This window comes from Papio anubis, chromosome 3 (genome assembly GCF_008728515.1).
Source record: "Papio anubis isolate 15944 chromosome 3, Panubis1.0, whole genome shotgun sequence".
Classification (NCBI taxonomy): domain Eukaryota; kingdom Metazoa; phylum Chordata; class Mammalia; order Primates; family Cercopithecidae; genus Papio; species Papio anubis.
Genome location: NC_044978.1, coordinates 148,895,450 through 148,923,119, shown reverse-complemented (window position 1 = coordinate 148,923,119; position 27,670 = coordinate 148,895,450). Strand labels below are relative to the sequence as shown.

The window sequence follows — 27,670 nt, the reverse complement described above, 5'->3', positions numbered from 1 at the left end:
TTCATTTCTTCTTTCTGTCTTTCTTTTAGTGTAGGTGATATTCTCTGGTAATATAATTTAATTTCTTGATTTTAATATTTTTGTGTATTCATTGTATGTTTTTTAATTTGAGGTTGCCATGAGGCCTGCAAATACTATCTTAAAACCCATTATTCTGGCCAGGTGCAGTGACTCATGCCTGTAATCCCAGCTCTTTGGGAGGCAGAGGGAGGTAGATCACCTGAGGTCAGGAGTTTGAGATCAGCCTGACCAACATGGTGAAACCCCGTCTCTACTAAATACAAAAAAAATTAGCCAGGCATGGTGGTGCACACCTGTAATGCCAGCTACTCGGGAGGCTGAGGCAGGAGAATTGCTTGAACCTGGGAGGCAGAGGTTGCAGTGAGCCAAGATTGCACCACTGTACTCCAGCCTGGGCAACAGAGCAAAACTCTGTCTCAAAAAATGAATAAATAACCATTATTTTAAGTTGATAACAACTTAGCACTGCTTGCATAAACAAACCAACAAGAAAAAAAAAAAAAAAAAAAAAAAAAACAAAGACTCTAACTTCATCCCCTCACTTTTTAACTTTTTGTTGTATCTATTTACATATTATTGTACAGTCTATGTCTTGAAAAATTTTTGTTATTATTTATGATTGGTTCATTTTTTAGTCTTTCTATTCAAGAGAAGTTTACACACCACAGTTACAATGTTATAATATTCCGTGTTTATCTGTTTGCTTATGATTACCAGCAAGTTTTGTACCTTCACATGATTTCTCATTGCTCATTAACATCCTTTTCTTTCTGATTGAAGTACTCCCTTTAGCATTTTTTATAAGATAGAACTGGTGTTGATGAAATCTCTGAGCTTTTGTTTGTCTAGGAAATTTACTTCTTCATGTTTGAAGAATATTTTTGCCACAAACACTATTCCACTGTAAAAGTTGTTTTCCTTCAGCACTTTAAATATGTTATGCCACTGACATGTCATGTCTCTCCTGGACTGTAAGATTTCCACTGAGAAGTCTGCTGCCCAACGTATTGGAGCTTCATTGTATGTTATTTGTTTCTTTTCTCTGCTGCTTTCAGGATCCTTTCTTTATCCTTGACCTTTGGGAGTTTGATTACTAATTGCCTTGAGGTAGTCTTCTTTGGGTTAAATCTGCTTGGTGTTTTATAGCCTTCTTGTACTTTGATATTGATATATTTCTCTAGGTTTGGGAAGTTCTCTCTTATTATCTCTTTGAATAAGCTTTCTACCCCTATTTCTTTTTCTACTTCTCCTTATGGCCAATAACTCTTAGATTTGCCCTTTTGGGGCTATTTTCTAGATCTTGTAGGCATGCATCATTGTTTTTTCTTCTTTTTTTCTTCTGTGTCCTCTGAATATATTTTTAAATAGCATGTCTTCAAGTTCACTAATTCTTTATTCTGCTTGATTAATTCTACTGTTAAGAGACTCTGATGCATTCTTCAGTATGTCACTTGTATTTTTCACCTCCAGAATTTCTGCTTGATTCTTTTTGTTTCAATCTCTTTGTTAAATTTATCTGATAGAATTTTGAATTCCTTCTCTGTGGTATCTTGAATTTCTTTGAGTTTCCTCAACACAGCTATTTTGAGTTCTCTGTCAGAATAGTTATATATCTCTGTTTCTCCAGGATTGGTCCCTGGAGCTTTATTTAGTTCTTTTGGTGAGGTAATTTTTTTTTTTTTTTTTTTTGGATGGTCTTCATGTTTGTGGATGCTCATTGGTATCTGGGCATTGAACCTGGGTATTCCTCATAGTCTTTCCAGTTTGGGCTTATTTGTACCTGTTCTTGGAAAGGCTTTTCAGGTATTCGAAGGGACTTGTGTGTTATGATCTAAGCCATATCTACATTAGAGGCATCCCAAGCCCAGTAATGCTATGGTTCTTGCCAACTCATAGAGGTATCACCTTGGTGGTCTTGGATAAGATCTGGAAGAATTCTCTGGATTACCAGGCAGAGACTCTTGTTCCCCAAACAAAAGTTTATCTCTCTGTGCTGAGCCACCTGAAGCTGGGGGTGGGGTGACACAAGCACCCTTGTGGCCATGATCACTAGGACTAAGCTGAGTCAGACCTGAAGCCAGTACAGCACTGGATCTTATCCAAGTTTCGCTGTAACCACTATCTAGCTAGCTCCTATGTTTGTTCAAGGCCCTAATGCTCTACAATCAACAGGGAGCAAAGCCAGCCAGGCTTGTGTCTTTCCATTCACGGCAACAAGATACCCCAGGCCCTAGGCGGGAGATAGGGACTGAAGTCAAAATCCTTAGAGATCTACCTGGTGCTCTATTCTACTGGGGCTGAGCTGTCACTCAAACCATAAGACAAGGCCATTTCCATTCTTCCCTCCCCTTTTCCCAGGAAAAGGATCCTCTCCCTATCACCATTACTACCACAGACCCGCAGGGAGTATTGCCAGGCTACTGCTGATGTTCACTTAATGCCCAAGAGCTCCTCAGACAGTTTGTGGTAAGTGTTGCCAGGCCTAGGACACATCCTTCAGGGCCTGGCAACACTAGGACACATCCTTCAGTCCAGAAATGCCATCCAAGAGCCAAGGCCTTGAATTAGGGACTCCAAGAGCTCACTTGGTGGTCTACCCCACTGTGGCTGAGCTGTTACCTAAGGTGCAAGACAAAGTCCACTTTACTCTTCCCTCTGCTTTTCTCGAGTAGAAGTAGTCTCTCCCCATAGCCACCACAGCTAGGAATGTGCTGGGTCTCACCTAAAGCCAGCATGTCTCAGAGTCTCACCCAAGGCTCACAGCGTACTACCTGGGTATTCCTGCTGGTTATTCAGGGCCCAAGGGCTCTCTGCTCAGCAGGTGATGGGTCTTGCCAGGACTTGATCCTTCCTTTCAAGGAAGGTGCAGTCCCTTGTGGCCCAGGGTATGTCTATTAATGTCATCTAGGAGCTAGGGCCTGGAATGGGGGCCTCATGACTCTGCCTGGTGCCCTATCCTAATGTGGCTGAGCTGGTATCCTATGGTGTAAGACAAAGTCCTCTTTACTCTTCCCTCTCTTTTCCTCAAGCACAAGGAGGGGGTCACTTTCATTGCTGTGAGCTGTGCTGCCTGGGTTTTTGGGCCACGTGACACAGGTTCTCCCTTAGCCACTCTTGTGTCTCAGCAGATCAGGTGCCCCCCAGGTCCCCTGGCTCTGGCTGCAGCGCAGCACTGATGCCTTGCCTAGGAACCACAGTTCTTTGGCCTAGACTACCCTTCAAGTTTATTAGGATTTAGTCCAAGTTTATTCGGATTTAGTCCAAGTCCTTGGTTGAGGCTTGCCAAAACTCAAGTTCCAACAGCTGGAACGTATAATTTCCCTCTGGCTAGAGCTGGTTCAAATGCTCCCTCTGTGTGTGGGTAGACTGTAGGGTCGTGGCTTAGCTGATTTCAGCCAGGTTTTGCTTTCTGCTCTGATAGGGCAACCCTGAGTTCAAATGCAAAGTCCCACAATCACCGCACTCTCCCCCCCAAACACACAGATTCTCTCTCCACGTCATGCAGCCACTGCCAAGGAATAGGTATCAGCAGTTCAAGATTGTCTTTCCTACCCTCTTTAGTGCCTCTTTCAGCAATACAAAGTTAAAACCAGGTACTGTGATTGCGTATCTGATTTTTGGTTCTTATAAAGGTGCTTGTTTGTGTAGATGATGGTTGTTAAATTTGGTGTTCCTGTGGGGCAGTGAAGCAAAGATCAGTGGAGGCTTCTATTTGGCCATCTTGTTCTGCCCTTCCCCAAGAGCATCCTCTTATATAACCCCAGGACAAAGTTCAAAAGCAAGTAATTCACATCAATTTAATACCATTACTTAATCTACAGACCTTATTCAGATTTTACCGATAATGTCAATAACGACCTTTTAGCAAGAAGGACATGCAGTACATCGGTTGTCATGTCTCTTAAATCTCCTCAAATTTGGAAGCATTCTTCTGTCTTTCTTTGCTTTTTCATAACATTACATTATTTTAAAAGTACAGGCCAATTGCTTTGCAGAATATCCCTCATGTTTCAACTCAGAGTATGCTCTTTTGTCAGAAAATCTCAGAAGCGAGGCTAAGTTCTCAGTGCCTCCTATCAGGAGCCACATGCCATTGATTTGTCTCATTGTGGCACTATTACCTTTGACTACTTGGTTGAGGCCCTGTATGCGAGGTTTCTCCAGTGTAAGAATACTATTTTATCCTTAATCATATGGCGGGGGGCTACTTTGAGACTAAATGTCCTGTCCTCCTCAAAATTTCACCCACTAGTCCTACCATCCATTGATACTTCTTACTGACATCAGTTATTATTATGATGGCTATCAAATGGTGATTTTTCTAGTTCCAGTATTTCTCGTATGTGTGTTAGCTGGTTTCCTACTTGTAAGGTAGAATGTTCCCTTGCCCTTTATGTATCTTAGTGTGGACTCATAAGTCCTTGTTTTATTCAATGGGCTATAATGCTGTATATTAGTAATTATTTTAATACTCCAGTTGTTCCACTTTGGTCAGTAAAACCTCTAAAGTGGATTCCTGTGTCCTTTTAGAATGTCCCTGTCATTCTTCAAAGCTATCACTATTTAAAGGGAGCTCTTTCCAAATGGGTTGAGTCTTTTTCTATATGCCCTTGATTTCCTGATGAATAAATACTCAGTTAATTTCTCTGCCTGGTTAGAAAACTCCTGGGCTTCTCTGGACTTCCCCCTTCCCCCACCTCCATTGCTACCCTCCCAGCAAGGAGGCTTCACCAATGACTGACATGCCATTAGCATGACCTTCTTTAAACACAGAACAGAGTCAGCCCCCAACACAAGGCTGCAGGAGCAGGCAGCAGCAGCAATGGGTGGACACAGCCATCCTAATGGTGTTTGTTTTTCCCCTATGTAAACCCAGCAGCGGTTGTGAAGGATTTGCCCTTCGTTGCCTGTTGCTTTTTTGTACGCCAAAGAGAAAGCAAATTTTGATTTTGCTCTGTAATAAAGGGTACCCAACAACTGAATTCTTACCTTTAAGCTAGCTGTTGCCAAAAGGGAGGCAAGGAAGAAAGCTAATAGACTGCTCATTTTGAACCCAATCTTACATCAAAAGAGCATATTGTTTTCATTGCTGTGTATCGCATGCCAGACCCAGAGTATTTCCTTGTTGCCCCTGGACTTAGGAGAAGTCCTTGCTAAACGCAAGATGTAGAAGTGGGAGTGACAAATGAAAAAAGAAATGAATTAAACTTTATATGACACATCATATAAGGAAGAATAATTGTAGACACAGGCATGCAGGGGTTGGGCGTGAGTACATTAGTCCCCACCCTTTTCGTCAGCAGTCACACAACCTTGGACATTAGAGCCTATCCGTCTGATCTAGAGAAGGAATGTTGCTGGGGAAGGAAAACTCAGGGCGAGGTGAGAGAGGACAGAACCTCTAACCAGGAAGAGGCTGTCCCTGCCAAGCTCCGGGAGGCGCAGAAGCATGACCCTCAGGTATGGGACCAGGTCTATAGGAAACCCATGTGGGGTGCCCTAATGGGAGGCAAGCGGGGGAGGAACCAAACTGGAAACCTGATTCTGAAAGAGGAAAACCACCACAACATCCTTTGTAACTGCACAGCTTGGAAGAACAGTATAGATCCTGTGGTTTTCCTGGGCAAGGAGGGGAGCCTAAAAGCCACAGATGATATCTGTTTCCTTCAGAAGCAGGGAAGGGGCAGTTTTCGAGTGCGGCTGTTAAATCTCCGCAGTCACTTCATTTGGTGCAGCCTGCTCCTGTGGTCTTGGCTATAGCAACAGAAGGCGGGGATGGAGGGTGCCCCAGGGTCAGTCTTGATCAGCCTCTGAGGAGCTGGGAATGCAAGGTGTCACTCTGGATGTGTCTGCCTGTTTTTCCTTGCTTTCTTGCCTTCCTTCGTCTTTCCTCCTTTTCTTTCCTCCTTTCTTTTGCCTTCCCCTGTACACCTTTTGAATTCACCATCGTAAAGTTGACCTGAGATTTTTCAATGAGTAATGTTTTATGATTGCTTCAGTTACATTATTACAATCCAGTCTGCCTTCCTTGTTTCTCAAACACTTCTAAGCTCTTTTTTCCTTTTCTTTGACCTTTTTGTTTGTTTGTTTTTACTACCTATCCTCCTGACCAGTTGTCATTGTTTGTTGGTTTGTTTACTTTTAAGGAGTCCAAGATAAACAAACTATTGCAGGCATGAAAAGGGTCAAGATTTCAGAGTGAATTGTGGAGGGGGAGGGTCAGGAGGGGAGGGGAGAGGAGAGGTGTGGAGGGAGGGGAGGGGAGAGGAGAGGAGGGAGGGGAAGGGAGAGGAGAGGTGTGGAGAGAGGGGAGGAGGTGCATGTGCTGCTTCTCGCCTGTCCTATTTATCCAGCTCATCTATGAATTATTAGCAGAAAAGGAAGGTAAAGGAAGAGTAGAGGCTGGGGACAAAATCCTGGGTTTTGAAATGGGGTAATTTAAGAGTATTCTGAAAGGTACAATGTTATACATGTGTACACAGTCCATAGAGAGAGTGATTTTTCTCTCTATGGGACTGTTGTTGTACTTGGGGTTTTCTTTCAACTGTTGTCACAGCTGATAGAAATATGCCATTTAGCCCTTATTCCAGAACCAAGTCCTACTTGACATTGTTAATACTCTTGTTTGTATGCATAGGTTCTGGCAACTAGATTACATCTTTCTTGGATACTAGACCTCCATCTTTTTCTTTTGGCGGGGGTGGGGGGTGTTTTAATATGCTGTATCCAAACAGGGGTGGGTGAGACACCCCTGGTCTATGTTTATTATGAATGTTGGCTCATATGATCCCCAACACCACCACATAGTAGAAATATTATTATCCCCATTTACAGATCAAGTGACTGAGGCCCAAAGTCCCATAGTAGCAGGGTTTTCTGTCTCCTGAGCCCACCCTTGTAACACCTGGGTGACGTGGCCAGCACAAACTGGAAATGTCTTGATTGGTTGCAGACACACAACAGGTTCACTGATAGTGCTCTCATTTTTAATCTATAGCCATTAAATCATTCATTCATTCCACATGTATTGACTGCCGGCTGTGTGCCAGGTGCTATCCTAAGTGCTGAGGATTAGGCTTGAAGAAGGGTGGAAAAGGTGGGTCACAAACAAACCTACGACAGAATGTCCAGTGGTGACACATGCTAGGAAGAAAACTGAAGCACAGTAAGGAAAGAAAGGGTGGCAAGAGATGCAGGGCTGGCCCGAGGGACTCTTCTGCATTCCATGAGTCCTCCCAGGAAGAGTTAGAAGGACAAGGGGGGTTTGGTCCTCAAGCATGAAGTGATTTGGGGATGTTACTAGTTTTCTGTGCTGTTGCAGCAAATTACTACAAACTGAGGGGTTTAAAACAATGGAAGCGGTCGGATGCGATGGCTCATGCCTGTGATCCCAATACTTTAGGAGGCCGAGGTCGGTGGATCACCTGAGGTCAGGAGTTCAAGACCAGCCTGGCCAACATGGTGAAACCCCATCTCTACTAAAAATACAAAAATTAGCTGGGCATGGTGGCAGGTACCTGCAATCCCAGCTACTCGGGAGGCTGAGGCAGGAGAATCGCTTGAACCCAGGAGGCAGAGGTTGCAGCGAGCCGAGATCATGCTATTGCACTCCAGCCTGGGTGACAGAGTGAGACTCTGTCTCAAAAAAACAAACAAAACAAAACAAAACAATGGAAGCATATTCTCTCCCGGTTCTAGAGACCAGAAGTCTGAAATTGGTATCAGTGGGCTTGATCCAGGGGTGGGTATCAGGGATCAAGGTGTCAGCAGGGCCACACTCTTTCCAGAAGCTCCAAGGGTAAATCTGTTCCTTGCCTCTTCCAACTTGGGGGGCTGCCAGTGCTCCTTGATTTGTGACCTCCTTGCTCCGATCTCTGCCTTTTTGGTCACATTGCCTCTTCCTCTTCCTCTTCTGTCTATAATCAAATGTCCCTGCACCTCCCTCTCATAAGCATTTATTTAATTGTATTTCGAGTCCACCCAGATAAACTAGGCGGACTGTACCATCTCAAAATCCTATACTTCATCACATCTGCAAATACCTTTAATTTTGGGACTCAGGTGACATATGAGGTATTTTTTACAGGTTCCAGGAATTAGGAGGTGGATATTTGGAGGCCATTTTTCAGCCTACCATAGGGAGTTATTTGTGGATTTTATTTTTTTAATGTAAATCTAGTCCCTTTTAACTGACCAAGCCATCTATACCTCTTAAAAAGCACCAATCGTGTTCACTGTGGGCAAAAGCTTATGGAGCAGCATCCCTGGAAATTCATCCATGATTGAAAGAAGGAAAGAGGGACAACAGGGGAGACAGAGACACAGCCAGCAATGAACGATCTCTCTTTCTGGTGCCTGTGTTTCATGGAGACAGCGGACTGGGGATGCAGATTCTGTTTTGGCTTGTCTTTTTAAAGGCTGTAGGCCCGGCACAGTGGCTCATGCCTGTAATCCCAAACCTTTGGGAGGCCAAGACAGCCAGATCACTTGAGATCAGGAATTTGAGACCAGCATGGCCAACGTGGCAAAACCCTGTCTCTACTAAAAATACAAAGATTAGCCAGGCGTGGTGGCACCCACCTGTAAACCCAGCTACTTGGGAGGCCGAGGCAGGAGAATCGCCTGAACCTGGGAGGCGGAGGTTGCAGCAAGCCGAGATTGCGCCACTGCACTCCAGCTTAGGCGACAGAGTGAGACTGTGTCTCAAAAAAATAATAACAATAAAAGCTGTAGATATTAGAAATGAAAAGTAACTTAGAGATGCTTCCATACTCACTTTTAGGATATTCTGAGGAAGGAAGAGGCGAACGTGGTCAGTCTTATATGAAGAGAAGATTTTGTTCCAAAGGAAATGATCGGGAAAAGTCCAGCTTGGGGAGGGGCCAGGGAACAGTGGGCAGGTGGGAAATGAATTCCACCTTCTGCCAGGAAGCCTAAGGGGGCATGTCTTTGAGCTAAAAAGAACAGGTCCACGAATCAGAGTTGAGATGTTGAGATTGACCCAGCGGCGGGAAAAGCAACACAGGATAAATTTAGTGCGGTTGAAGCTTGTGCAATGATTCAGGCTGTCACGCTCCTCAGTGTCTGAATCATGGGACACAATAGATCCGCCAGCTTATTCCAGCATCCTTTAACCCTTGAGGAGCAAATGCCCTGGCAAGGAGCCCGCTCAGAATCTCCTCCCGCTCCTGCTGCTGCTGCACAGTGGGCTGTGCCCTGGTGAGGTTCCTGTGTCCTCTGTAGAAGGTAACAGGTTAGGAAACGGCAGAAGTCCCTTCTCTGTCTAGCATCCTTCCACCTTCTTCTCCTCATCTGTAAAATGGGGATGAAACACATAACCTCAGGGTTGGGAGAAAGGTCTGACACAGAGGCAAGTGTCAGTGAACGTCTGAGAACGCTGAAGCAGTGATGGAAATGGGGTGTTCCTGGTTACCAGCGCCCTCTCTGACCCATGTGGAGTTACCCTTTTGCCAAAGTGTGTGACTATTAATACATTTTGAGTCTCTAGGGAAAAAAAAAAAAAGCAAACTTAATTCCTACTAATAGATCACTCACTGTTTTCTCTACCTTTTACGCTTTCTTTTCCAGGTGGTAACAGAAAACAATCCAGATGGGGTGCAGGTGCTGTAAAATAATACAAAGGTAAAGCTGGAGAAATACTACTTCTAAATGGAGGAATTTGTGATGAGCGTGGAGTCACTTTTAAAGACCATGCATGTATTCAGAGCATTTATCCAGCTTGGGGCATGATCAACATTGCCAACACGTTAAGAGTTTGGAACTGTTATCATATCATTTAAAAGAACATGTGCCCTAGATTTTTTTTAACTTTTTTTGCTCACTTCTCAAAGCATGTTGGGAACACCATCATTTTCTGAGGCTGAATTTGGTCTGGGTTTCTGAGGATGCCTGAAATGGCATCGCTGAAAATAAATCACCCCAATCACATATGTGCTTTTAATTTTGTCCACACTGCATTTCATAAAACTGTGAGTAACATGAACATAAACTTCTAACTAAGATAAAGGGAAGAAAAGTAACTGATGATCTTGCTTTCTTAACAAATATACTGTCTTTTTAATTGTAGCTCTATTCTAGACCCATACATAAATAAGCTTTATTCCACTGTAATCATAATGTGATGTTTGGCTTTATTCAAAAAATATGTATTGTAAGTATCATTCCTGTGACTGCAGACTTCATATTTATCATTTTAATGACTGCATAATATTCCACTGAGAGGGTATACTACTTATGGCCCTATTAGTGGACACTTGTTTTATTTATTGTTTTTTATTTTAAAATTCTATGAACCACTTTGTATTTTACTTTACCCCCTACCCCTCCTTCCTCCTTCTGGCTCTCTTCTTAAGATGTATTTCCGGCAGAACCTTGTTTTTGTTTTTCAAGACTGTCCTGCTCTGTCATCCAGGCTGGAATGCAGGGCGTGATCTCAGCTCACTGCAGCCTCCGCCTCCCGGGTTCAAGCGATTCTCCTACCTCAGCCTCCCGAGTAGCTGGGATTACAGGTGCCCACCACCACACCCAGCTAACTTTTGTACTTTTAGTAAAGATGGGGTTTCACCATGTCAGTCGGGCTGGTCTCAAACTCCTGACCTCAAGTGACCCACCCGCCTTGGCCACCCAAATTGCTGAGATTACAGGTGTGAGCCACCGAACATTTTTATACCAACTATATCTATTTGATTCAGACACACTTATCTAGGTTGAAAAGAGTAATCACAGAAATTAAATTAGCAGGTTTTGTAGAAAGAAGCAGGGCCTGTGGTAAAAATCTTTAATGATGGAGCAGACCTGACTGGTTTTTCGTTGTCCTCCCTGCAGCTATCTCTTTGATCCAGTTCAAGTGTCCTCTCCTGGCTATGTCAATGAAGTCAACAGCTGCAAGCTAGATGAAGACGACACTGATAAATTAAAAGGCAAATGGAACAGTGAAGTCCTGGTGCAGAAAAATGACTCTCAGAGGCAGGGCTCAAAAAAGACTGAGAGCAGCAGCAGGACAGCTAACCCACGGGAGCCCTGCTGGCCTCACCAAGGGCCGCTCCCGCAGGGGGATGTTGGAGGGGAACACCATGCCTGCGGCATCAATGGCATCAGCCCTGCTGCCGCTCCACAGCCCGCTGGGAATCCCAGCCCTGCCCAGGATGACAGGGGCTCCTGGACCAGTACTGAAAATACTGGAGTTCCCCCAACTCAACCCTTCCTGGAAGGAGGGGACACCAGGAAACAGGACTGTGTGCTGCTGGCCTCCGAAGGAACCCAAGTCATGAGAAATGGAGACTCCAGAGCTCCTTCTGAGGCAGAAAGTTTTGCCTTAGAAGTACAAGACCGTGTCTTCCAGATACCAGCCCCAGATTACCTTCAGCATTGGGGCCCAGCTGGAGACAACATTGACCATAATGAAAAGGACCGTGTTTTCAAGAACCATACTGAGGACGAGTCCCTTGAGGGAATTCAGCCCACAGTAGGGGAGCGTGGTTTGAATATGCCCTTCTCTGGGAGGAGAAGCTGGAATTCATTGAATGAGGATGTGGAAACAGAAGTTCTAAGCATCTGCTTTAATGAGAAGGGTCCTGCTCATGCCATGCCTGTGGTTGACTCAGGAAACAGGCAGGAGGATGCCCATGGCTCCGATGGAGACGGAGATGGGGAGATTGTGGACGAGGATGCAGCGGTGGCGGAGGCCCTTGCGGCTTTAGAAGCTGCTACTGCAGGAGAGGATTTGGATGAGGCTGATTAGGGGAGGGGATTTGCACAGGGAGGTAAGCTGGTGTCGTGCTGAGCATGCAGATGCATTTGCTCCCTGGATGCAGAGCAGGTGATTCTCCCAGCATGCACCAGTGCAGCCTGACCAGTTGTTTACATCCAGCATCTGTTCTGATTGTCAGCATCTGTCCCATGCTGCTTGTCACATATCTGGAGTTTCACTCTGTGTCGATGAGCTGTCATTCAGGACACTAGGAGAAAAATCTGAGTGGGTCATTGTGCCCATATCCACAGAAAGTGCAGAAATTGAACAGCTTGCTTGACAACCCTCAAACATCTTTGAGCACCTGGTACAGATGTTTATGAGAATACTCTAAGATCTCAACCCTTGATCCCAAAGGCACACAATCACAGAGGATTCCTTTTGACTGTAAACTGTTTACCTTGCTTTTGAGAGCCAAACATTGTACCCAACCTGGAAAAAGTAACTACCCCAATTAAAGTGCCTCATGTGTCCCCAGAGCATGGCTTAACTTCAGGGACAATTCACCCAGGGAACTAAGAACTAACCAGTTGTTCAACAGCGGGTTAAGCTCAGCAGTTTTCACAGTAGAGCAGAAGTCCTCAGGAAACAAAAGGTTAGTCATTAGCTGAGATGTGATTTTAAAACACCTTGACCTTAACTTTTTTACATTATTACTTTTAAATCTCCTTTGGGACTGGGGAGGCTGGCCAAAATAGTCTTAAAACTGCTTGTGTCATATTTGGGTTTTAAGTTCATGACTTTCAGAACAGCAAAGCCATATATGCAATGTTTTTATGCCATTAAATGTCTGACTCTAATTAAAATATAACAACGTATGTGTCTTTCTGTCTTAACTCAAAGGTGGTTCTAATTTTCTCAGAATATCAGTGACCCTGGATATTACTTTCAATATAAAGAGCTAATCTAGATGGCCGGGCACGGTGGCTCACGCCTATAATCCCAGCACTTTGGGAGGCCGAGGCGGGTAGATCATGAGGTCAGGAGTTCGAGACCAGCCTGGCCAACATAGTGAAATCCCGTCTCTACTAAAAATACAAAAAATTAGCCAGGCGTGGTGGCGGACGCCTGTAATCCCAGCTACTTGGGAGGCTGAGGCAAGGAGAATTGCTTGAACCCAGGAGGTGGAGGTTGCAGTAAGCCAAGATCGCGCCACTGCACTCCAGCCTGGGCGGCAGTACGAGACCCCATCTCAATGAAAAAAAAAAAAAAAGAGCTAGACTACAAAATTATACTCAAGGAAGGGACCAAGTTGGTTTGCAGAGCCATGACTTTGGCTTTCTCTCTCTCACGTTAAACTTGATGCCATAACTAAGTGTCCTGATCTTATCACAAAGATGAATTAAGCCCTCTCTGGATTTCAGCCTTCTAATTCATTGAAACAAGGTCAACCATTCTAACATAACTCAATGGAGAATTTAAAGGCATTAAGGATGCTCAAAACTATTTAGAAAAAAAAATAAACATGGAAGATGCTTTAGTTTGGTGTTTTGTAACACAGAATTGAAATTTCACTGAACTTCGTTTGATTTCCAGCTTTGCCATGCGACTTTGGGCAAGTTATGTATCCCTTCTCTTTACCCATCTGTGAAGTGAGAATAATAAGAGTATGTGCTTGTAAAGATTAAATGAAATGATGTGTTTAGCACAGTGCCTGGGACACTAGGCACTCAAAAATGATGTCTTACTGGTTGAAAACAATTCCTTTAAAAAACATTTTTACATCCTCACAACTGAAAACTCTAATACTGGGAGGTGTATATAATGTCATTATTTGATTTTGATAATTATTTAGTATAAAACATTTCTGAGCCTTCCAGCACCTTTAAGGATGTTACAAATGCTTAATGAACATATGTTACCCTGGGTTTGTTTGGTATTGTAATGACAAGCCATCGCAAGTGACCTCTATATACAGGGTCACTCAGAGTCCTTCAAAAGATAAACTCTTGGCATTGTTAATTGCATTAGAGGTATGTCTCCTTTTGTATTTAGTACACCAAATACTTAATATTTCAGAATGCTTATTCCTTCAGTGACTTCCTAAGTGTATCAGTTGGGATTATGTTCGGTTGTATGGGATGAGTGTTTTATACAAATAGAGGTTTATTTACCTCCTATGTAAAAGAAGTCTGGAGTTAGTGATCCAGGGTGGCAGATGACCCACGTATCAATGGCCCACGTGTCAATGACCGGCATATGAATGACCCATGCTTCTTCAGTCATTTTGGTTTCCTTCTCAACGTCACTTTGTAGTCCAAAATGACTGCTGTGGCTTCAGTCATTATATTTACATTCCACGTTGGAAAAGAGTAGGTCAAAAACCCCACTCCCACTCTATTAAGGACCTCACAGAAGTATAATTCATCCCTTCCACATATACTCCCTTCGGTCAAAACCTGGTCACTTGGCCACATCTAGCTGCAAAAGAGACTAGGAAAGTTGTCTTTCTAGTGGTGTGCATGGCTTTGCGAAATAGACTCAGAATGCAGTGACTGAGAGGGGGAAATGGACAGTGCGTTTTGAGGCAGTCGGTTTACAGTCTCTGCCACAGGAGGCCTCAAAACCCAAACACCTGGGATACAGCTGGTCTCAAAAGATTAGAAGATTGTGTGTACATTCAGTGTGATACCAAAGGGGCCTCCACCTTTGGTCCAGGGGAAGGAGGACTGGACAGCTACTGCTGCTCCAACTTCCCGTTGATATCTCCAAACCTGACGAAAGAAGAAATTCAGACAAGGAACGGGTAGGGTAAGGTATTAGGGCAGACAAGTCTCTTTCTCTTACCCAGACACACACTTTTGCATTTATATATGTATATAATTTTACATCTTAGAACAGCTGCAGAGTTCACCATAACTGACAGCTCTCTAGTTTTAAAGATTCTCTTTTATGAATAACTTCTTCAAAAAGGTCGACAGATGGCCAATACTTTCAAGAGTTATTTAAAAGTAATTCTGGCCCCTTTCATCTTTACTCCAATATCCAGGCTCCCCCAAAGGAAATCAGAGGAAAGTAAAAAATCTTTAGGCTGAAAAGTAATTCCAGCTTTAAGCCTTATCTACCCGGTTGTCTCACAGCGAGCTGTCTGAGCACGCTTATGTGTGTAGTGTCTTCTTGCTGCAGCTTAGTGCCACCTCTTGTCAGAAAAGTGATGTTGAAATTAGGCAACCTTTTCAAACATTGTGGACAATTTGAAGGCACAATGCACTCTGATAGGAAGCCACTAGCTGTGATTGGGGCGGACTTCACAGTTCTCCGTGAACCTTAAGCAATTGCATCACATGCATATTTACCATGTTAAATCCTGATTTTGAATTAAGATTATTTTAGGTACATATTACACATAGGTTTCTTGAGCTAAGAAGTTAGATGTAACTTTTTACTGTGGGAAAATGAACCATCATATGAATATGAAATTAAATTTTTTTCCCCTCGTTGCCAAAGCTGATGTAGTGAATAGTTATAACTGGAAAAACCAGATACCCAAAAGAATGAAGAGAATTTTAGGTTTCTTACACAGCACATGCCCAACTGTCTATGCTCAGTAAGTGCTGGCCATTCGTCATTTTCCTCCCTCTGCCCCGCTCTGTCTCTCTGATTCTCTTCTCTTCCTACCTCTCCCATCCGTACCTCCAAGCAGGAGGCCTTAGAAAGAATGAATGAGACACCAGATGCAAGTACGAGCGCAAAGATCTCCTGACTTCCCCGGTGTGGTCATCTGTGTGCAACCATGCAGCAGACAGAGCACAGTCACTACTGCAGCACAGGATGTAGCCTCCTTTCCTGGACTTGGACTTGACTCTTCATCAAGGGCACTGCTTTTCACACAACCAGTCTTGATGATGAAAATGTAGAAATGGTTGCTTTCTCGGTTTGTTTCATTTTTTTTTCTCTAGATTAAACCTCATGCATTTTAAAATCCTCTATTTTGGAGTTGGTGACACACACAGACAAGCTGACATCTGTTTTGCAGGGTAAATTCTTTCCCTGTTAACTAATAGAACAATAAGTTGTTCATTTATGTATTTACTAAATTTGTAAGTTTCTTGTATGTATCAGGTTATAGAAAACACACCTAAGTGGTCTGCTAACTTCTGAAGCACTCCCAGCCACTTTAAGAAACATTTTATGCAAGTCAATATGTTGATCGTAGATGATGCTTACCTGCACATTTAGTCACTTGGAGTCAACTATTAGCAATTTTTTTCAACGGAAATAACTGTACTAAACAAATGCCTTTGGCCTGAGATCTAAGTTAGTGTACGGCACAAGGGGGGAACTTAATACATATTTGTTGATTGAAAGAATAAAATCTTTTCCCGGTCTGGCTGGGGAGACATCATGCAGCTAGCCAGGACTGTGCTGGATTGTGACATGGTGTAATAAAGGTATACATGGTGTAATAAAGGATGTGGGAGCCCAAATCCATAGGAATTTGAGAGGTTAGGAATTGTATTATTATTCAGGCCCTTCACTCTCAGCCTACCCTGCTCTATTTGAATAATGAGGCTTGTGGTGGTCTGTGGAAGAGTGGACAGAGTAGAATTTGGACAGCTGCTGAAGGTTTGGTCTCTAGAATGAGTCCACGTTACCCTAGGCACAGTAATCCCAAATTGAGACAAAAACTTTAAGAAAATCAATGTTTGGGGCCAAGCAATGGAGAGCTTGGCTGACTTCATTTTTTAGTCATTTTGAACTCAATATTTAAAATCCTGGAGGAAAAGGAAAAAAAGGGTGTATATTTGTGTAATGACACCCAGATCTCACTGTTCTCTTGGTTCCTGGTGATGGGGGGAGAAAAGGTGCACCCAGGGTTGACCCTTCAGTAACACCGGCAGCCACGCGTCATGACCTCCAGGTCTTCAGAGGCCCTGCCCATGTGGCACGTGCCTGGTACTTCCCACACATGGGCCTCTGTAATCCTAACAAACCTGGCGTGAAATCTGGCTGTGCCTCTTGCTCACTGTGTGACCTTTTGACTTTAAGTTTCTTAAAGTTTCTGAGCCTCACTTTTCTTATCTGTGAAATGGGGATCACTCCTATTGCTAAGAATTGAAAGCACACATTCTGAAACTTCAGTGTGCCCCTGAGGCATGTGGTGTGCTTGTTTAAAAGGCAGATTTCTGGACCTACCTCTAGCGATTCAGACTTAGTAGGTATTGAGTGGGGCCCTGGCATCTACATTGTTTATGTAAGTAATTCTCCACACTTAGAGAAACACTTAAGACTCTAGCAGGGATTGCCACACCTTTTTTTATCTTGCACCAGTTATCAATAAAAAGTACTGCACACACCCTTAATATAAGCACTTTTACAACCATACCATCTTCTAATATGTTCTATGCTTTATAGTATTTAGCAATACTAAGATGAAGTAACAACATATCAGAGCATTAATTTTTTTTTCACACCCCTGGGATATGTGAAACCTACTTTGAAAACCACTGGTTTAGAAGATCAGATGAACTAGTACATATAAAAGCTCTCTGTAAATAGACAAAACTGGGCATATATACATATATATGTGTGTGTGTGTGTGTGTGTATATATATGTGTATATGTATGTGTGTATATATGTGTGTGTGTGTGTATGTGTGTGTGTGTGTGTGTGTATATATATATATATATTTTTTTTTTTTTTTTTTTGACATGGAGTTTTGCTCTTGTTGCCCAGGCTGGAGTGCAATGGCACGATCTTGTCTCACCGCAACCTCTGCCTCCTGCCTCCAAGCGATTCTCCTGACTCACCCTCCCGGGTAGCTGGGATTACAGGCATGTGCCACCACGCCCAGCTAATTCTGTATTTTTACTAGAGACAGGATTTCTCCATGTTGGTCAGGCTGGTCTCGAACTCCCTACCTCAGCTCATCCGCCCACCTTGGCCTCCTAAAGTGCTGGGATTACAGGCGTGAGCCACCATACCCAGCCCGGGCCAATATTTTTGAAAGCACATACAGCATCCACATGAGTGTGAAGCACACACTTACAATACAAGCCCACCTGCAAATGCACTCAACACCACTGACCTGCAGCTCTTCCTCCTCACCTGTGCTGCCCTCTGAGCCTTGTTCCTAGGATACTTCTGTATTTACTGCCTTTAAGCGTTTTGGAATAGTTAATATAGAACTAAGGTAGAATATGACCTAGAGACCAAAAGGCAGGCAAAGAATTTTACTTATCTCCCTAATCAAAACTACACATTCCAAACTAAAATGAGGGAGGCCATAGAGGCACAGGCTAATTAGAATACTTGTTTAGTCAGAATCTGGCTACTTTGAAAGCACAACAATGCAATTTCTCTTGACATAAATGACCAACTTAAAAAAAATCCCAGAAAAATAATTCCATTTCTAGGTCCAACTAATTCTTTTTCATTCTCCAAAATATTCCTAAAGCTATGGAGAATGGTAAACATCAGAATTTACATAAATCAGGAAGAGTTCACATGCCACAGAAGGTCCATAACCTCTACTCATCGGCCGATGTGCTGCTCTTTCTGTCTTAGATGTTGATGCTTAGAAAGGAAACAAAAGCTTTACCAATTTCTGAATACACAAGATCTAGGGTCTAAGGTTTTCATGGCATCAGCCAGGGTGACAAACCATCAAGGACTGTTGTGGTTTTTAAATTAAAATTTATAGGGGCTGGGTGCGGTGGGTCATGCCTGTAATCCCAGCACTTTGGGAGGCCGAGGCAGGCGGATCACTTGAAGTCAGGAGTTCAAGACCAGCCAGGCCAACATGATGAAACCCTGTCTCTACTAAAAATACAAAAATTAGGGTTGGTGGTGCTCGCCTGTAATCCCAGCTACTTGGGAGGCTGAGGCAGGAGAATTGCTTGAACCCAGGAGTCAGAGGTTGCCATGAGCCGAGATCATGCCGGTGCACCCCAGCCTATATATATATAATATATAATACAGATTATAATATATATATAAAACTCCTCCTACAGCTACTTTTCTGCAAATAACTCATGAGTTCTTTTTGTTGGTTTGGTTGGTTGACTGCAAATGACGGAAACCCAAACTAGATAACAAAAGAATATCCTTGAATGTTCTGTTCTAGGAAATAAAGTGCAACTGTGTCTCAAAAAAAAAAACAAAAAAGTTTACAGGAAAAAAATGTATAGAGAAAAAAATCTACAAAGACACTACTTCAAAATAATTTGCCAAATATTAACATAGAAATTATATTCAGTAATTAATTTCTGGGAGCCATCAAGTTATGGGTTTCGGTATTTTGTTGTTGTTGTTAGTATTTTTATAGGTATGACTATAGTTTAACGTTTTCAATACTGCTGTGTGTTAAACACCAAGCGCAGACAGCCTCATTCTAAGTCCTGCACGGGAATCACCTCACTGAAGTCTACCGTGACGCCATGAGCTGTAGGTATGACTGTCCCCATTTCACACATGGGAAAATGGAGGCTCAAACAGCTAAATAACTCATCCAGAATCACACAACCAGACAGTGGCAGAATCTCAGCTGAACCCAGATTGAACAACAAACCGGTGCCTTTATTTATTTATCTATTTATTTATTTATTTATCTATTTATTTATTTATTTTTGAGATGGAGTCTCGCTCTGTCACCCAGGCTGGAGTGCACTGGTGTGATCTCAGCTCACTATAACCTCTGCCTCCCAGCTTCAAGCGATTCTCCTGTCTCAGCCTCCCGAGTAGCTGGGATTACAAGCGGTGCCACCATGCCCAGCTAATTTTTTTTGTATTTTGGTAGAGACAAGGTTTCCCTGTGTTGCCCAGGCTGGTCTCGAACTCCTGAGCTCAGGCAATCCACCCGCCTTGGCCTCCCAAGGTGCTAGGATTACAGGCGTAAACCACTATGCCTGGCCCAAACGCGTGCTTTTAAAGATGACGTAATACGCCTCTCTGTGGCAACATCTGTGTTGCCCTCAAAGACAAGGGCTGAAGCAAAATGTGAGACAACCCAATTTTGTATACGTAAAATTATATGTATTGTCAATTGGGAATAAAAGGGGGTTTTGTTCTGGTTCTAAGGAAGATTGTAATAAAGAATAGAAAAGTTAGTCAAGGCCTTGTAACCATAATAGGTCTGTGGCCCAATGTGCAGCAAGTCAATAGCTGAGACGCAGGGCTGCAGCAGAGCGAGAGGTGAATGGGAGGGCCACTGAGCGAGGAGGTGGAAGGAAACCTCAAATCCGACTCCCTGAGGAGTCTGGGGCTAGGCATTGTAACGGGTTTGGAGTAAGCCCTAAGTGTGGTGATAGATTGGTCGAAGAGTGCAGGGTGAAGTCATCGGACAGGGTGATGAAGAAACTGTATTCTCATGCTGATCCCGTTTGTCTGGGTGGGCTTCAAATCGGTTGGCTGTCAGCTGTTTCACTGGAATTTGGGGGAAAACACCTTTAGCAATTCTAACAGAAGCTTTATGATTCTAATGTCAGAAATCCTATCTATAGCAACAATGGGGATGCAGATGGTCAGGATCTAGTGCTACTACAGGACTTTTGGTGACAAGGAAGTGGGCCAAAGTACAGCCTGATTAATGCTTAATCCAGAATTCTCATTAACCCTGTGAGGACAGCTTCAGCTTTGCCTGTGAAATCTCTGAGACTGTCTACTGTCAATAGTATCTTTATGGCAATCCTAGGACCATGAATTTCCTTTCCCTAGAAAGGATGAGGCAGATCCAGGGGCCATATGTCTATGTCCCCACCCATGAACCACTCCTACATAGCTTAAGATTCCTTTCCTCAGTTTCATCATCTGTATAGTGGAGGTGGTGGCTATGCCTCTCTCTGGGCCATAATGAGATTTAAATGAGATAAAAAGTGTTTAGCACGCACGCAGACAAAGTAAACAGTAAGTGTTAGATGTAAGTTTGTCCGAGTACAGTGGCTCACGTCTGTAAACCCAGCACTCTGGGAGGCCTAGGCGGGCGCATCACTTGTTGTCAGGAATTCAAGACCAGCCTGGCCAACATGGCAAAACCCTGTCTCTACTAAAAATATAAAAATTAGCCAGGCGTGGCGGCGGGCACTTGTAATCCCAGCTACTCTGGAGGCTGAGGCAGGAGAATTGCTTGAACCCAGGGGGTGGAGGTTGCAGTGAACTGAGGTCGCACCACTGCACTCTAGCCTGGGTGACAGAGCGAGACTCCATCTCAAAAAAGAAAAAAAGTTACATGTCATTTTATTATCCAGCGAAGGTCATTGGCCCACTTTTATGAGTAACACTCAATGCTTTTTTAAATAACTAGATCTTTGTTGCTACCCACCAAAGCTGTATGAATCACTTCTAATAATACTAATTTCTAAACTGGGTAAGTTCTGTTCTACCTACATCATTAATAGTCATCTAAAGGCAAAAATGCATCTTGGGGGCACTTCAATTTTAGTGTATTTTTATTCTCATTATCTTCATCATTTAACAATTGTAGAACACACGGGAATTTATCCTTTCAATTTTAAGTCACATTGCATTTGAAGTGAATATTTATAGCATTAATATTGACCTTTTCTTTTATCTTTCCTCTTGCCCCAAATAAGATTTTATAAAATAAAATGCATTTTTAATACAAAACAGAAACCATGGAAGGTTTGGCAGGGTTGATTGGTTATTTTGGAGAGGTTGTGTCTGGCTTGGTTTTTATTTAGTATGGGAGTTGTGTGTGTGTGTGTGCATGCGTGTGTGTGTGTAGTTTTTGTTTGATTTGGTCAACATTAAGATACTCATCTGTAATAAGTAAACCCATATATTTTTTCAATTTGGGAGTAATGTTATGATTTCAAGAATATTTTGTCTATGCTTTCTCAGCTAGATTAACTTGGGAATGAAAATAAATTGAGTTACTGGTCGATCTGGTTCATTCAACATCAGTCAAGGCAAGAAAGTTGGCCGGGCACGGTGGCTCACGCCTGTAATCCCAAAACTTTGGGAGGCCGAGGTAGGCGGATCACGAGATCAGGAGATGGAGACTATCCTGGCTATCATGGTGAAACCCCGTCTCTACTAAAAATACAAAAAAATTAGCTGGGCGTGGTGGCGGGCGCCTGTAGTCCCAGCTACTCAGGAGGCTGAGGCAGGAGAATGGCGTGAACCTGTGAGGCGGAGCTTGCAGTGAGCTGAGATCGCTCCACTGCACTCCAGCCTGGGCGATAGAGAGAGACTCAATCTCAACAAAAAAAAAGAAAAAAGGCAAGAAAGTCATTCGCTCCAATAAGGCAGTTGACCTGCCATCAGGAGAACCTCAGGCTCCGTAGGCTTTGCAGCTACATCTTGTACCTGGTTCCTCCCCCAGCCCACCTTTGAATGTTATAAACAATATGACTGTGGCAGAAACATGAAAAACTAACTCTCAAAAGGCAAAATCCCCATCATTTATTCCACTACAGAGGGTTGGAACTTGGCATCTCTGCGGCCGGTAGATTGTTCTATTTTGTCTCAGAGACCACTGAGCACTGACTGTGCCTGGCCCTGTACTAAATGCATTACTCGTCTGAGCTCATATGATCCTCACAACCACCCTTAAAGGCACATATTATCTTCATTCTATAGTTAGAAGACAGGGTCCAAAGAGTTTAAGGTCACAGATGGCCAAAGGCATCTGAATGCCAAATCTGTGCTCTTATCGGGAGCTATAAGAATGAGCCCTGTACCGGGCGCGGTGGCTCAAGCCTGTAATCCCAGCACTTTGGGAGGCCGAGATGGGCGGATCACGAGGTCAGGAGATCGAGACCATCCTGGCTAACATGGTGAAACCCCGTCTCTACTAAAAAAATACAAAAAACTAGCCGGGCGAGGTGGCGGGCGCCTGTAGTCCCAGCTACTCGGGAGGCTGAGGCAGGAGAATGGCGTAAACCCGGGAGGTGGAGCTTGCAGTGAGCTGAGATCCGGCCGCTGCACTCCAACCAGGGCAACAGAGCGAGACTCCGTCTCAAAAAAAAAAAAAAAAGAATGAGCCCTGTGCCAGTCCAGGAAAGATGGTGAAAGGAAACTCTCCTGAAGCAATAAAAGGAAGAGGGTTTGCAAACGCGTTTCACAACAGAAACCGCACCATGGCCAGGCCTTCTGGCGATGGATTCAAGGGAGCTCTAGGAAGTCTCAGCTGCAGGGCTGGATGCCAGAGTTTCACTTTCCATGTGGCTCTGTAACTCCTCCTACAGCTACGTTCCTGCAAATAACTGCATTAGTCATGAGTTCTTTTGTTGGTTTGGTTGGTTGGCCGCAAATGACAGAAACCCAAACTAGATAACAAAAGAATTTCCTTGAAATGTTCTTGAAGTTCAGAAGGGCGACTAGGCCTTGGGGACAACTGAATCTGGGGCTTGAAAGCAACCAGACTGGTCACAGTGGCTCATGCCTGTAGTTCCAGCACTTTGGGAGGCCAAGGTGGGCAGATCGCTTGAGCTCAGGAGTTCGAGACCAGCCTGGGCAACGTGAAAAAAACCCGTCTCTTCGAAAAATACAAAAAAAAAGTAGCCGAGCATGATGACTCGCGCCTGCAGTCCCAGCTACTTGGGAGGCTCAGATGGGAGGATTGCTTGAGCCTGGGAGTTCGAGGCTCTGGTGAGCCATGATTGTACCACTGCATTCAAGCATAGGTGACAGACTGAGACTCTGTCTCAAACCAATAAAAAAAAAAAAAAGAAAGCAACCTGCCCTGTCTTCCCTCTGCACATTCCCCACCTTTCCTCACACCAGGAAAGAGGACTACACAGCAGGAAATATGGTCTCCACCAGCCCCCTAGCCTACAGCTTTAGCCACCAGAGCAGTAAACCATTTTTTCCAGCCTGTTTGATGGAGAAAATGGTTTATTGCTCTGGCGGCTAATGCTGTAGCTTTAGCCATGGGAACCCTCATGGGCTCCCCGACGAGGCTATGGAACTCTGTGGCTCAGTTCCACAGCAAGTAACTTGCTGGCTCAACTCGACTCAAAGTTGAGTGTGCTGGGCCATCCACAGCCACTCTGATCGGCTGTGGGGGACGGACGCATGTAGAGCCCTTTACAGCAGTGGCGCCCTCGGCAGGGGTGGATGAGAAGACAGTGAATTTGCAGGCATTTTTTCTGATCCTTAAAACTCCTGTGAGACAGGTCATTTTACAGATGGCATTGAGGCTCAGAAAGATAAGACACCTTTCTCAATATCACACAGTGGTGAGTGGCAGAGCTGGGGCTCAAACGCAACAGCAAAGGTCGTGCCTACTTCTCTGAGACCACACCACTTCCATGACAGCATTCAGCGCACGGGATTCCCTCCAAAACGGAACCGCATCATTCTCACCAGTATCCAGGTAACACCTGCAGGGACACAAGCTCCCAGGTGAGAAACTGGAGGGTCCGATGAGAAAAACAATAAAGACAAGCTGGCAGCGCCAGAAAATGGGTTAGAAAAAAACTAGACTTGAACCTTTACGCTCATAAAATAGCTAATGGTAGTCTTTCGTTTTTAAAGGTGGGCTTTTGTTTATTTATTCATTCAGCAAAAAATCACGGGTGCTTTCTGCGCACCAGGGCTAGAGGGAAGATACAGCACCAACCCCCAACGGCCGTGCAGTTCTCCTATTCGGCCAGCAGAGGGGGCGAAGGGCCAGTTCTGTGAGAGGACCTGCAGGGCTCTGGACACCAGCTGAACCGCGTGGGCAGCCACACCACCCCCTGGCCAAGCCACAAAATGCCCAAGACCAAGAAGTCCCAGGTGTCCCTTAGGTGTTTAGAGCTACAGTGAGGGTCCCTGGGGAGATCTGGGAACAGTCCTGCACCATGGTCCTGAGAAGATGAGGAGAGAAGGAGGGAATCCTTGGGTAGAACCAACATGCCCCACCCAGACAAAAGGGTCGGAGGATCTAAGAACTGGCAAGTCAAACCTCAGATACAAAACACAGTCCTCTTTGACCACACAACAAGCCCTCAGTGATACTACGCACTAAATCGCGCGACCCCATTTCCAAGCTTCCAACTCTACTGTCCTCAGTGAGACGAAAGGAAGGGTTCCCCACCTTTTCACTATAGCTGACTGGGGTGGAGGAAGCCTGGATGTAAAGATAGATTTGAAAAAGAAGTGCAGGAGCATTCAAGGCCGTGGACAGGCCCCCTGGCAAATTCACCTAGGAGCTGCCAGGGTGGGGAGATTGCTGAACCAATTGTTCAGGGCCAGCGTTGCAAAGCTAGCGTCTGTCATCATGGGGAACAGAAGGGTCATATGTGCCACATCGCCAGCTTCCCACTACTCCCCTAATGAGCCAAGAAAGACATGAAAGCCAGTTAGTGACCAAACGTCCCCATTCTGCACTGCACATGTACTAGAGGGGATACCCGAAAGGCCAGTTAATCAAAAACTAAGCCTGTCTCCCCAAGTGACCCCGTTCAGCTGTAAAATAGGTTGTTGGGGGGGAATTCCTAATGTCCATCCTAATGCACACATTCTGAGTTTCTGGTTCTCATGTTGTGTGACTTGGTCACAAATGACCAAGTCAACCTTTCTACTTCCTCAGCATAAGCTGTTATTGATCATCTTGTTTTCAAGGAGACACGCGCACGCACACACACACATGCACTCCAAATCAGCATGCTATGAGGTACCACACAGAGTGAAGTTTGCTGTATATCCTTTTTTTTTTTTTTTTTTTTGAGACGGAGTCTTGCTCTGTCGCCCAAGCTGGAGTGCAGTGGTGCGATCTCACTGCAAGCTCCGCCTCCCAGGTTCACACCATTCTCCTGCCTCAGCCTCCCAAGTAGCTGGAACTACCGGCGCCCACCACCATGACCGGCTAATTTTTTGTATTTTTAGTAGAGATGGGGTTTCACAGTGTTAGCCAGGATGGTCTCGATCTCCTGACCTCGTGATCCGCCCGCCTCGGCCTCCCAAAGTGCTGGTATTACAAGCGTGAGCCACACTGCACCCAGCCTGCTGTATATACATTTTAAAAATTTCAACCAGGATATGAAGAATGCAGATGGTGACAAATGACTCCGTGTTACAAATGAGTCACATTACCACACAGAAGGGAATGGGGAACAAAGGAGCTGACCTAAGTAACTTTGGCAAATACAGTTTTGACTAAATACTGTAAGGCTAAAACCAAGAACCGTACACACACACACACACACACACACACAACTTCAGTTAGCAATTGTGTTTCTCACAGTAATATATTTTCAAACTACTTAATATGTATGCTAGGGTTGAATAAACATGTAAAAATATCATAGATAATAAGAGCTGGGTTTCCTCTCTGTAAGAAAAGAAAGTTACAAATAAGGAAAGCAGGAAGGTTAGAATGAGTACTATGGAGCAAGACTGGAGTCAGAGGTAGCAGTGTGGACCCATGCTTTTGTTTTACAGATATATACAAAAATACATAAAGATGTGTGTATCCACATGTATTGGTGTGTGTTTGTATATATGTGTGTACAGGGGGCCTAGTAGCTGTGACATTTCAGCATCAATGAGGACACCTAATGCTCTTTATTTCTAAACATCATTGTTCAATAAAAGGAACCAGGGCTCCTTGGGTTAGTGGTTGCTTTCAGGTCTGGGGCGAGGAAAATACAAGACAAGATGAACCTGGAGCATCTTGTGGTGCCAGGAAGTAATACAGGGCTTTCAAAAAAGAAAGGACCTGTAATCCTAGCACTTTGGGAGGCCGAGGTAGGTGGATCACTTGAGGCCAGGAGTTCGAGACCAGCTTGGCCAACATGGTGAAACCCCCTCTCTACTACAAATACAAAATTTAGCCAGGTGTGGTGGTGTATGCTTGTAATCCCAGCTACTCAGGGGGCCAAGGCAGAAGACTCGCTTGAAGCTGGGAGGCAAAGGTTGCAGCAAGTCAAGGTTATACCACTGCACTTTGGCCTGGGCAACAGAGTGAGAGTTTGAAAAAAAAAAAAAGAAGAAGAAGAAGAAAGAAAGAAGATGAAAGAAAGAGAGAAAGAGAGAAGGAAGGAAGGAAGGAAGGAAGGAAGGAAGGAAGGAAGGAAGGAAAGAAAGAAAGAAAGAAAGAAAGAAAGAAAGAAAGAAAGAAAGAAATGAAAGAAAGAAAGAAAGAAGAGAGAAGGAAGGAAGGAAGGAAGGGAGGGAGGGAGGGAGGGAGGGAGGGTAATAGGTGGAGGAGGGAAGGAGAAAAGTAAAGTAAAGGATGGAACCACATCAAAGGACACGAGCACCAACCTGAAAGCGTTCTCTGCAAATGTAATCAAGTTACAATGAAGTCATACTGGATTAGGGTGGACCCTAAACCCAATGCCTGTTGTCCTTATAGGAGGACACAGGGAAGAAAGCACGGAATGGCCAGAATTGCCAGCACCCACCAGAAGTTAGCAGGGAGGCATGGGCCAGATTATACCCTAGAGATATCAGAAGGAATCCCCCTGCATACACCTTGACCTCAGGTTCTGGCCTTCTAGACGGTGGAAGAATACATTTCTGTGTTCTGGGCCAGCCAGGTTTCGGTAATTTGTTATGGTAGCCCTAGAAAAGTCATACAGATGGTAAAATTAATGTGTGAAAGTTTAAGCAGAAATAAGATATTCGCCTAATCTCTAAGTATCTTCCCTCTAATATTTATTAATTTCAAAGGGAAAATAGTAACTTTATCAAAATGAAACCTGACAGACACCACCTTGGGCAATGATGAAGGCTGACATCACTGGTAATACGTACCGTCATGTTCCCAACACGATGTAATGGGAAGGGCGCATCACCTGTGTGGTGTCCCTTCCCTTATGCAAAACCTGTCTAATCACAAGAATCAGCTGGAACACCTAGGTTGAGGGACATTCTACAAAAGAACTGATCAGTACATTCAAGTGTCAAGATCACAAAACACAAGAAAAGACTAAAGGCAGTCAAGGATCAGAGGAGACAGGATCCAACAACGAAATGCAGTGGGAGAT

General features: G+C 44.2%; 2 protein-coding genes across 4 annotated transcripts in view; one reads left to right on the top strand and one right to left on the bottom strand.

The window, feature by feature from the left end:
• Nucleotides 1–12,609, top strand: part of C3H4orf19 (chromosome 3 C4orf19 homolog) — a 134,747-nt gene extending 122,138 nt beyond the window's left edge. Inside the window, exons 1-3 of one of the 3 annotated variants that reach the window (XM_003898569.5) lie at nucleotides 1,704–5,481; nucleotides 9,610–9,663; nucleotides 10,867–12,609. In XM_003898569.5, the coding sequence (XP_003898618.2) occupies nucleotides 9,632–9,663; nucleotides 10,867–11,782 (948 nt within the window). In that variant the 5' untranslated portion in view covers nucleotides 1,704–5,481; nucleotides 9,610–9,631 and the 3' untranslated portion in view covers nucleotides 11,783–12,609. Of the gene's footprint in view, nucleotides 1–1,703; nucleotides 5,482–9,609; nucleotides 9,664–10,866 lie in introns of those variants that run through there. The other 2 variants (XM_021938347.2, XM_003898570.5) reach the window with 2 other exon arrangements.
• The window catches only part of RELL1 (RELT like 1), a 92,573-nt gene continuing 76,484 nt past the window's right edge, over nucleotides 11,582–27,670 (bottom strand). Inside the window, exon 7 of the mRNA XM_003898568.3 lies at nucleotides 11,582–11,999. The gene's annotated coding sequence lies outside the window, so the exon portion shown is untranslated. The remainder of the gene's footprint in view (nucleotides 12,000–27,670) is intronic.